Genomic DNA, 11502 nt, shown 5'->3' on the forward strand with positions numbered 1-11502 from the left:
AGGCCCGAAACGTCAGCTTTCCTGCTCCTCTGATGCTGCTTGGCCTGCTGTGTTCATCCAGCTCTACACCTTGTTAATTAGATACACAATTAGCTTGATTGTAGGAAGCAGAGGGTAATAGTGGAAGGATGCTTGTTGGACTGGAGGCCTGTGACTAGTGGTATGCGTCAGGGGTTGGTGCTGGGCCCATTGCTGTTTGTTATGATCATCATAGAATCGCTACAGTGTGGAAACAGGCCCTTCGGCCCAACAAGTCCACACCGACCTTCAAAGCATCCCACCCAGACCCATCCTGCAACTATATCGATGATCTGGATGAGAATGTACAAAGCATGATTAGTAAGTTTGCAGATAACACTAAAATGGGTGGTATTGTGGACAGTGAGGAAGGTTATCAGAAATTGTAGCAGGATCTTGATCAGCTGGAGAAGTGGGCCGAGAAATGGCAATGGAGTTTAATATAGATAAATGTGAGGTTGTATTTTGGAATGTCAAATCAAGGTAGGAGTTTCATGGTCAATGGTAGGCCTTAAGGACTGTAGTGGAACAGAGGGATCTTGGAAGTGGAGTCTCTGAAAGTGGAGTCACAGGTAGACAGGGCAGTGAAGAAGGCGTTTGGCACACTGGCCTTCATCAGTCAGGGCAATGAGTATAGAAGTTGGGAAGTTATGTTGCAGTTGTACAGGACGTTGGTGAGGCCGCACTTAGAGTATTGTGTTTAGTTTTGGTCACCTTGCTATAGGAAGGATGTTATTAAACTGGAAAGAGTGCAGAAGAAATTTACAAGGATGTTGCCAGGACTTAAGAGACTGAGTTATGGGGAGAGGTTGGACAAGCTAGCACTTTTTTCTTTAGAGTGCAGGAGACTGAGGGGGAATCTTATAGAAGTGTATAAGATCATGAGAGGCATGGATAGGGTGAATGCACTCAGTCTTTTTCCCAGGGCTGGGGAATCGAGAACTAGAGGGCATCAGTTTAAGGCAAGAGGGGAAAGAATACATGGGAACCTGAGGGACAACTTTTTTACACAGAGGGTGGTATGCATATGGAATGAGCTGCCAGCAGAAATGATTGAGGTGGATACATTAACAATATTTAAAAGACATTTGGACAAATACATGGGTAGGAAAGATTTAGAGGGATATGGGCCAAGTACAGGGAAATGGGATTAGCATGGATGGACATTTTGCTCGGCATGGACCAGTTTGGGCTGAAGGGCCTGTCTTTATGCTGCAGAAAGAGTGAGAGAGATTCCTGAGCAGCCCTGGGATGGTATGAGATCGGAGCCACTCCCATCACTATCTAAGGCCCCAGACTTTGTCACTCGTGTAGTGCGTATATTGCCACAGTAACTCAGGCCCCCTGAGCGGAGAGAGCCGATGTGGATTGGAACAACATGGGGTTTGGTCCCCATCCTGAATCTGGAGAACTGGGGAGCTGTGATCAGACGTTTACTACAGCCCTGCCACAGGATGAGCATTCTGAGTGCTGATGGTCTAAACTGTGGGCTGTGATCAGATAAGTCTGAGCTAGAATCATCTCCAGGTTTGTGCTGTTCTAATGTGGATGGGGTGAGAAACGAAACTTATGCTGACCTGGATATGACTGGCTGTTTGAGTGATCAGACTGAGAGCCAGACTCCAAAGGAAGGCTGATTGGCAGGAAATCCAAGTTTCAGAAACTGAATCCCAACTGCCAGCTCTTAAACTGAATTGGTCATATTACTGCAAACTGGGAATAATTCAATCAAATTTGCAAAGATGAAAGATTTTGTGTGTGAGGGAGAGAGCAAGGAGGAAGATGGATGAATTTGAAGGGTGTGATAGACAGGAGGGCGAGAATGGAAATGGCGGTGTGACCTGGGGGAGAGCAGATTAACATAGGGATTGAATAGGAGAGAGGGAATGGGGAAAAGAAGAAGGAGAGACAAAGTACAGGAGCTTGGACTGGAGGCTGCAGTATAAAATTATGCTCTGTGCTGCAAAGTCTGAGGCCAGAGTCTCAAGGCCATGACCACGTTCCCTGTAGATCCTCTTGAAGTTATTAATAAACTGGGGGTGGGGTGCTGCACCAAAGCTAAAAGCTCTCAACATTCCTTCAGAGAGGAGCAGGAGCCACTAAACCCCCACTGAAGGCAAGTTGCCCCTCCCCACACATTGAATGTGATTGGCTTCCTGTGCCTGATTGTAAATGATGTCCCTGACTCTGAACCCCTCTGTCCAGTTGGAAGTTAAATTGATTCCTATACTACATCTGTGGGAGCAAACCATGTGAGAATACTGCTGGCTCCTTCAAGTGTATCACTGAGCTCAGCACTGCATTGGTGAGTTGTTCCAAATCCTCAGGGAGATAAAAGCAACTGGATTTCATGCCAAAATTTCTGCCAAGGCATGTTGTGTTGATTTGTGTCTGAGTTTTGTTATTACACATGTATAGCGATAGGATACTTGACGAGACATGCAGATGTCCAGAGAACAGCAGCACTTTTAAACTCAGGTGCTGCTGATAAACTGCACCAACACTGTGTCAGCACCAAGGCAGAGCCTAGAAGCAGGAACTAGCAATGGACAGCCCAACAAGGACAATAACATTCAAATGACACAAACTGCTGGAAATTTCAGGCTGTGGATCAGTGGCTGTAGCTAGAGTATGGCTCTGCCAGTGGGACCCAGCTGGTGCTGCTCTGACTCTGCCAGTATGACTCTAGCAGTGCAGCCCTGGCAGTGTGCCACAATGAGTATGTTATCTATGTAAGTGAGTAAACCACTTTCTTTGCCACCTCTCACAGATATCGATGAATGTGTCAATGCCACAATTTGCGGGTTGAATGCATATTGTCAGAACGTAGCTGCTTCCTACCAGTGCCACTGTGACCAGGGTTACCAGATGACATCAGATGGTTCGCGGTGTGTGGGTAAGTCACATGGGCTGTGGACAAATTGACAGCAAGTGGGAATGCCTGACTGTTTCCAGCTGTGGCTAATGATGTGGACAATGTGGGATGACTGACACATCTGACTGACACTGTGTGACAGCAGCTATGTAAAATGGACCTCAGAAAAGTAGCAAATTGTTGGAAGAATAAAACAGATTTCAAGTGGATTTAGACCAGCTGGGGAGATGGGCTGATGTACGGGGAAGTTAAATTTATTGCTGAGACGTGTGACATGATGTTTTTTTTTCAATTGGGCAAAATGAAAAATGAAATATAAACTTTATGGTATCATTATAGAGGGAGGAGAGAGACCTTACGGTTCAGGCTGGGCAGGGAGGATAGCATGTGTCAACAGCTCAGAGTTTGAGGTAATGCCCATCTACCCAAGTTCACACCATTAATGTAAATCAAAAAGAGTAGGCGTCCTAATCCTGACCCTCCAAAATATCACCCTACACTTATTTCCTGTCATTAACCCTGAAACACAAAGTCTGGTGTCTTTCTCTCTCTCTCTCGCCCGTGCTCTCGCACTCTGTTTTTATGTTGGAGTTCCAGCATCTGCAATATATTGCTTTTGTGTACATTACTTTACTTTCTGTTCTGGTCCCTTAGCAGCTTTAATTTTGCTAACAAGTTTTTACAACAACAACAATATCTTTTGTTTTATAGAACCTTTAGCCTAGCAGCTTAGGTGACTCTCAAGGGTGATTAACAAACCAAATTTGACACTGACCCACAGAATGAGCTTTTAAGATGGTTATCAGCACCTTGTCAATGAAATGGATTTTAAGGATCATCTTAAAAGAAGAGCGCGGCAGAGAGTTTGAAGGCATTCCATTCCTGTCATTAATTGTATTATGTGGTTACCTTTGCCACATGACGCTTGATTTCTTATACAATTTCTTATACGCATCCATTTAGCGCAGTACTTTCGTTAACACTGTTTATTTCTCCATCAATGCTCTTAATTATGATGTTTGCACACGTTGTGCCTTTAGCAAATCCACAATGACTTACTAAAGGAAGCAAATTCAGTCAAACTGACCACCACCTCCTGCTGGGAGGTGCCTGTGAGGACAGTGGCTGAGGTGTGATAAGTGCCCAACATTCACGGAGAAAGGTGAGAAGCTGCAGTGTGAAATGTTTCTTACTTTTTGAACTTCGCAGTATTGTAATCACAACCTGAAGATTGTTAAACCTGAGCTGAAGTGAGTCTGAGATGTTTTCTGAGTTAAGAGCCAGGGAATGAAATTCAGGACACAAAAGTGACTGTCATGCAATTAGAACATAGAACATAGAACATTACAGCGCAGTACAGGCCCTTCGGCCCTCGATGTTGCGCCGACCTGTGAAACCAATCTGAAGCCCATCTAACCTAAACTATTCCATTATCATCCATATGTTTATCCAATGACCATTTAAATGCCCTTAAAGTGGGCGAGTCTACTATTTTTGCAGGCAGGGCATTCCACGCCCTTACTACTCTCTGAGTAAAGAACCTACCTCTGACATCTGTCCTATATCTATCACCCCTCAATTTAAAGATATGTCCCCTCATGCTAGCCATCACCATCCGAGGAAAAAGGCTCCCACTGTCCACCCTATCTAATCCTCTGATCATCTTGTATGTCTCTATCAAGTCACCTCTTAACCTTCTTCTCTCTAACGAAAACAGCCTCAAATCCCTCAGCCTTTCCTCATAAGACCTTCCCTCCATACCAGGCAACATCCTGGTAAATCTCCTCTGCACCCTTTCCAATGCTTCCACATCCTTCCTATAATGCAGCGACCAGAACTGTACGCAATACTCCAAGTGCAGCCGCACCAGAGTTTTGTACAGCTGCAACATGACCTCATGGCTCCGAAACTCAATCCCTCTACCAATAAAACCTAACATACTGTACGCCTTCTTAACAACGCTATCAACCTGGGTGGCAACTTTCAGTGATCTATGCACATAGACAATTGGTTCAAATTCAGCTAAATCTTCACCGTAAAACTTGCCGTCCCTTTGCAGATGTGAACGAGTGTGAGACTATCGAGGGTGTCTGTGGCTCTGCAGTCTGCGAGAACGTGGCCGGTTCATTCTTCTGTCTTTGTCTGGATGAAAATGAAGAGTTTGAGCCAAGGACAGGACGGTGCAATCGACGACCTGTCCCGGGTACCTATACTGGCTGCTGTATTCCTGATTTCCTCTCCGTCTAGACCAGGGTAACATCTCCCCCTTGGGAAAGCCATACTGAGGTGTGTGCTCCAACTCACACCTGTACATTAGTGACATCTCTGTCAGGTTCAGCCAAGCCTGGATTCTGTGCAAAGCAGCTCGAAAAATGAGTGAGAACATTGTTGTGATAAACGTGCTTTCCCTGAGGAAGGTCAGAGACCATGTTGAGCTAACAGATATCGCCCAGGAGTCCTGCTCCAAATCAGTCCAATGGGGCACTGAGGGGAGAGGGAATTGTAGTATAATGTGTTTCCTCGGACATCTGATACAAGACAAGATACACAGACGTGGGCAAACACTGATCATGAGTGAGAGGGGAGAGAGCACCAGACAGAAACAACTGAGAATGGATCTGTACTCTGCTGCTTCATTCAGTAATCTCTGGGCATAGAGGAAAATTGATCCAGAACCTCCCCTCAATACTCAGATGCATGAATCAAGGTAGGATTTTGAAGAGAGAGAGGGAGGTAGCTGCTGACAGCTTGTATTTGCTTGAAATCACTCTGAAGATTGGTGTTTGAGCAGAAACAATATGAACTTTGGGGTTAACTGGGATTCAAGGAGGAAGAATAATTAGCTGACAATCAAAATGGATTGATGTGATTGGAATTATTCATTTTGAATTATTTTTAGATTAGTTTATGAAGTGGTGAGAATTATTTTTTGAGTGGAGGGTAAGTCGTAGTATGAACTCTTTGGGTTGATTGGTACATGATCCTTTGTATAAATAGATGAGGCAAAGTTGGTGAAAGCGAGTGCCTCAGAGGTTTACTGGTCATATGCTGATTTATCTTCTGACCCTGCTGCCTTTTCCAGGCCGGCCGATGTTCCTGGGAGAGACCATGAGGGAGGAGAATGAGTGTTACTACAACTTAAACGACGTGCAGCTATGTGAAAACATTCTGGCACGGAATGTCACAAGACAGGAATGTTGCTGCACTGTGGGCGAGGGCTGGGGGAGAGAGTGCCGAATCTACCAGTGTCCTGTCCCTGGCTCGGGTAAGTGTGTGTGCATGAAACTGGAGTTAATGTTTGCCATCACTAGTTAACTTTTACTGTCACTTATGAATCATTTCCATCACTTGTTAATCTTTACTGTCGATTGCAGAATCTCATGTTCCTGCACCTGAATGTTTTCCCTCTTGTATCTTCTCCAGATGAATATCAGTCTCTGTGTCCTCAAGGGCAAGGATTTCTCTCCATCCCACAGTCATCATTTGGAAGGAACTACAAAGGTGAGTTCACAGGTGGGAACAGTCTTTGAACTCGGGAAACTGGAGAATCAGAGCGCGACTCTTGCTTATCTGGGGAAGGAACTCTGTTTGAAACACTCTTACTGGCCCCATCAGCAGTGGAGGGAAAGTCCCAATAATCGTTCAATGACCAGTTCCTGCCAACTGCTCCCTCACCTGCTCTACGCTGACCATAAGATGAAGCAGAATTAGACTTTCAGCCCATCAAGACTGCTCACCTTTTAATGAGACGTTGTCCATCCTGAAGACATTAGTAACTACTGACTTCAGTCATAATCTCTGCTCTTGCTGCCCTGTACAGAGTCCATTCAAACTGCAAACACAATGTTTCTCAGAGACAAACAGTCTTCTTGACATCATTGGAGGAAAGCAAGCCTCAGACTTGCTTACAATGGCATGTTTCACTTGCAACACTCCATTATTGCCACAGGATGGCAACAACGCAGTAGCAATCTGATCCTCTCAAGTACCTACAGCATCCAGACCAACACGAAAAGATTCATTTGTAGAGTCATAGAGATATACAGCATGGAAACAAACCTTTTGGTCCAACTCCCCCATGCTGACCAAATATCTTTAATTAATCTAGTCCCATTTGCCAGCATTTGGCCCTTATTTGGGGCGGCATGGTGGCTCAGTAGTTAGCACTGCTGCCTCATCGCGCCAGGGACCTGGGTTCGATTCCATCCTTGGGCGACTGTCTGTGTGGAGTTTGCACATTCTCCCCATGTCTGCATGGGTTTCCTCCGGGTGCTCGGGTTTCCTCCCACAATCCAAAAATGTGCAGGTTAGGTGGATTGGCCATGCTAAATTGCCCATATTGTTCAGGGATGTGTAGATTAGGGGGTGGGTCTGGATGGGATGCTCTGAGTGTCGGGGTGGACTTGTTGGGCCAAAAGGCCTGTTTCCATACTGTAGGATTCTATGAATCTTATCCCTCTAAACCCTTCCAGAACATATACCCATCCAGAATGAATGTTGTAATCATACCAGCCTCTACCACTTCCTCTGGCAGCTCACTCCATACATGCACCACTCTGCAAAAAAAGGTTGCCCTTTACGTCCCTTTTAAATTATTCCCCTCTCACTTTAAATCTACGCCCTGTAGTTTTGTACTCTCCCACCCCAGTGAAAAGACTGCCTATTCATCCTATCCATGCCCCTCATGATTTTATAAACCTCTATAAAGTCACCCCTCAGTCTCCCGCTCCAGGGAAAATAGCCCCAGCCTATTCAGCCTCTCCCTATAGATCAAACCTTCCAATCCTGGCAATGTCCTAGTAATTCTTTCTGAACCCTTTCAAGTTTCACAAGGGGAGGCGATAGTCTAGTGGTATTACCGCTGGACTGTTAATCCAGAGACCCAGATAATGTTCTAGGGATCTGGGTTTGAATCCCACCATGGCAGGTGGTGGAATTTGAATTTCATAGATGTCTGGAATTAAGAATCTAATGATGACCATGAATCCATTGTCGATTGTCGGAAAAATCCGTCTGGTTCACTAATGTCCTTCAGGGAAGGAAACTGCCATCTTTGCCTGGTCTGGCCTACATGTGACTCCAGACCCACAGCAATGTGGTTGACTGTCAACTGTCCTCTGGACGATTAGGGATGAGCAATAAATGCTGTCCTAGCCAGCGATGTCCTCATCCCGTGAATGAATAAAGGAAAAAAAATATCCTTCCTATATCAGGGAGACTAGAATTGCACACAGTATTCCAATAGTGGCCTAACTGATATCCTGTAGAGCCACACCTAACCTCCCAACTCCTATGCTCAATGCACCGAACAATAAAGGCAAGTACCAATTCCTTCTTCACTGTCCTATCTACCTGTGACTCCACTTTCAAGGAACTATGAACCTGCACTGCAGGGTCTCTTTGTTCAGTAACGCTCCCCAGGACCTTTCCATTAAGTGTATAAGTCCTGCTCTGATTTGCCTTTCCAAAATTTATCTGAATTAAACTCCATCAGTCAATCCTCGGTCCATCAGCCCATCTGATTGAGACTCCATTGTACTCTGTGGTCACTTCCTTCGCTGTCCACTGTACATCCAATTTTGGTGTCATCTGCAGACGTACTAACTGTACCTCCTATGTTCAAATCCAAATCATTTATATAAATGATGAAAAGCAGTGGACCCAGCATCGTTCATTGTGGCACACCCCTGGTCACAGGCCTCCAGTCTGAAGAGCAACCCTTCACCACCATCCTCTGTCTTCTACCTTCGAGCCAGTTCTGTATCCAAATGGCTAGTTCTCCCTGCATTCCATGTGATCTAACCTTGCTAACCAGTCTACATGAGGAACCTTGTTGAATGCCTTTACTGAAGTCCATATAGATCATGTGCACCACTCTGCCCTCATCAATCCTTTTCGTTACTTCTTCAAAAAACTCAATTAAGTTGTTGAGACACAATTTCTCCACGCACAAAGTCATGTTGACTATCCCTAATCAGTCCTTGCCTTTCCAAATACATGTAAATCTGCCCCTCAGGATTCCCTCCAACAACTTGCCCACCACCGATGTCAGGCTCACCGTTCTATAATTCCCTGGCTTTTCCTTACCACCTTTCTCAAATAGTGGTATCATGTTAGCCAACCTCCAGTCTTCCGACACCTCACCTGTGGCTATCGATGGTACAAATATCTCAGCAAGGGGCCCAGCAATCACCTCCCTAGCTTCCCACACAGTCCTAGGGTACGCCTGATCAGGACCTGGGGATTTATCCATGTTTATGCGTTTTAAGACGTCCAGCACCACCACCTCTGTAATATGGACATTTTTCACGATGTTGCTATTTATTTCCCCACATTTTCTTTCTTCCATGTTCTTCTCCACAGTAAACATCGATGCAAAATACTTGTTTAGTATCTTCCCCATCCCCTGTTCCACACACAGGTGGCCTTGCTGATCTTTAAGGGGCCCAATTCTCTCCCTAGTTACCATTTTGTCCTCAATGTATTTATAGAATCCCTTTAGATTCTCCCTAACCCTAATTGCCTAAGGTATCTCATGTCCCATTTTTGCCCTCCTGATTATCCACTTAAGCATATTCCTACTGCCTTTATACCCTTCTAGGAATTCGCTCGATCCCTGCTGTCTATACCTGACACAGTGAGTGGCCCTGACCCTGTACAGTTACACAGTGAGTGATCCTTATTGTGCAGAGTAAAATGTTGTTGAGTTTGCAGTAATCTCTCGCTTGGCTGTTCATTTGGTTCCCTTGCTCACAGATGCTGATGAATGTTCCCTGTTCGGATCTGAGGTCTGTAAGAATGGCGTCTGTGTGAACACAGTTCCTGGTTATTCCTGTTACTGTCCGACCGGCTATTATTACCACTCCATTCGGCTGGAGTGCATTGGTGAGTGTTGATTTAAGGAGGCAGGAAACAGATTGATGTTTTTATGACGGTTTTGAGAGAGGGCTCGAGCTGAATGTTGGCGGAGAGTTGAGATAGACGGGCATCAGGCGAGACATGCCATGCAGGGTGTCTGTCATCCAGCTATGCCCTGATTCTGACCTACAGTGTACTTCCCCAGCATACAATTTGAATGGTTGATTTGCATTTCCCCACTTCTTTTCCATTCCACTATTGCTTTTCACAGATTGCCTTATTCAATCTCACTTTCTGATCTCACCCTGATTTTTGACAGTTGGTACCTCGGGACCTTCACTAACAGTGTATTCGAGGAACTGTTAGTCAGACAGTTTGAGAATTCTATGGATTACCCTGGATTGGCCTGACCCCATGACATCATGAGCACGAAGAGTCACCCACAGCGTTTTGCGATTGTCCTGATGCCAGTCCATGTTCCCCCAATGATTTTGATTTGGGATTGGTGCTGGAGTATGAGGAGGGGGTAGTGGGTGGGGAGGGGGTAGAAGTGGGGCTCGGGGTTACAGTCAATCAGCTGACAGGCCAGACTGAGTTTGTTACTGAGGGGCCTGCCATTGAAAGCCAATTGGCTGTATGCTGGACAGTATTCTCCCATGTCTTGTAGCTCAGGGCTCTCCCCACACAGAATGGGGAAGCAGGTTTGGTACAGCTTGTCAAAGATTCAAAGTGTGTGTCTCCCCACCCCTACCCTGACAGATAATGATGAGTGTGAGGAAGAGACTGCCTGTGATAACGGCGAGTGTGTGAACACAGTTGGATCCTATTACTGTTCTTGTCAACCTCCCCTCATTCTTGATGTGACACTTCGACGATGCATCTCGAACAGCAGTGAGCAGTTTGGTAAGTGGCCAGGGCTGGGCGAGTGTTAGCCCATGTGTCGGAGATAGAAACATCAGGGTTTAGACCCTGATTACAGCATCATTCATCCGGACACTGGCACTGGGCTCCCTGATCTAATGCTGAGATGGGAACCCCTTGATTCAGATATCAGTATAAAGTGTTGTTGATAATGAGCCCCTGCGATCTGTCCCTGAACTGGATCCTGGTTATGATTCCTTAGGTACTATAAACTGGGATACGCCCCTACCCCAACACCCCCCACCCCCAGACCCCCCTCTCCTCCCCCCAGCACCTCACTAAGGTAGTGGAGGCAGGATCTGCTGACATTTGGAGCCTTTGCCATTCTTCATTCGTTGTCCCGGCTGTGCCAAGATATCATGTGACCAAGCTTTTCCACTGACCAGTCACAGTTCAATCACCCCCAATCCCCTCACCCCCAGCTGATTGGGGCTCCACCTCAGAGACCCCGCTCCCCTGCATCCACCAGCCCCCGGGTGTCAGGATAATGGACTGCCAGCTTCATTGCCATCAATGCCTCCTGGTGGCTCTGGGTCGATGTGGGAATTTGATTTTGTGGAGGTCATCAAGGTGGTTTGAGACTGGAGTCACAGCTGGACTAGTGTGAAGGAAATAGGGGTCACTTGCTGTGGACTTAAATTCCCAGATTCCTTAAATCCTGTTTGAGAAGCAGTGGTTTGGAACTTGGGCTCACAAATTCACAGACCGGGTCACTGAGCACAATCCACAAATTAGATTCGAGCTTTTTATAATTATAATTTGTCTGTTCTGTCCCTCTGACCATTCTTCCTTGCCTCTACCCCACTGTGCCTCTCTTCCCCCCCCCCCCC

General features: G+C 46.0%; 1 protein-coding gene across 1 annotated transcript; it reads left to right on the forward strand.

Annotated features, from left to right (window-relative positions):
* The first annotated feature begins 2644 nt into the window (after window positions 1-2644).
* Window positions 2645-10683, forward strand: LOC109923189 (latent-transforming growth factor beta-binding protein 4-like). The gene is made up of 6 exons (XM_048594013.1): window positions 2645-2914; window positions 4953-5096; window positions 5976-6158; window positions 6317-6394; window positions 9650-9778; window positions 10511-10683. The coding sequence occupies exons 1-6, from the start codon at window positions 2887-2889 to the stop codon at window positions 10681-10683; spliced, it is 735 nt and encodes a 244-aa protein (XP_048449970.1). The 5' UTR covers window positions 2645-2886.
* The last annotated feature ends 819 nt before the right edge of the window (window positions 10684-11502 follow it).

Source organism: Rhincodon typus, unplaced genomic scaffold (genome assembly GCF_021869965.1).
Source record: "Rhincodon typus isolate 14 unplaced genomic scaffold, sRhiTyp1.1 hic_rhity00005164, whole genome shotgun sequence".
Classification (NCBI taxonomy): domain Eukaryota; kingdom Metazoa; phylum Chordata; class Chondrichthyes; order Orectolobiformes; family Rhincodontidae; genus Rhincodon; species Rhincodon typus.

Bases quoted from the DNA above. Each gene is read 5' to 3' on its own strand.
- LOC109923189 (XM_048594013.1), top strand. From the start codon at position 2,887: ATGACATCAGATGGTTCGCGGTGTGTGG. The intron at 2,915-4,952 runs GTAAGTCACATG...GTCCCTTTGCAG, and splicing joins AGATGGTTCGCGGTGTGTGG to ATGTGAACGAGTGTGAGACT. The intron at 6,395-9,649 runs GTGAGTTCACAG...CCTTGCTCACAG, and splicing joins ATTTGGAAGGAACTACAAAG to ATGCTGATGAATGTTCCCTG.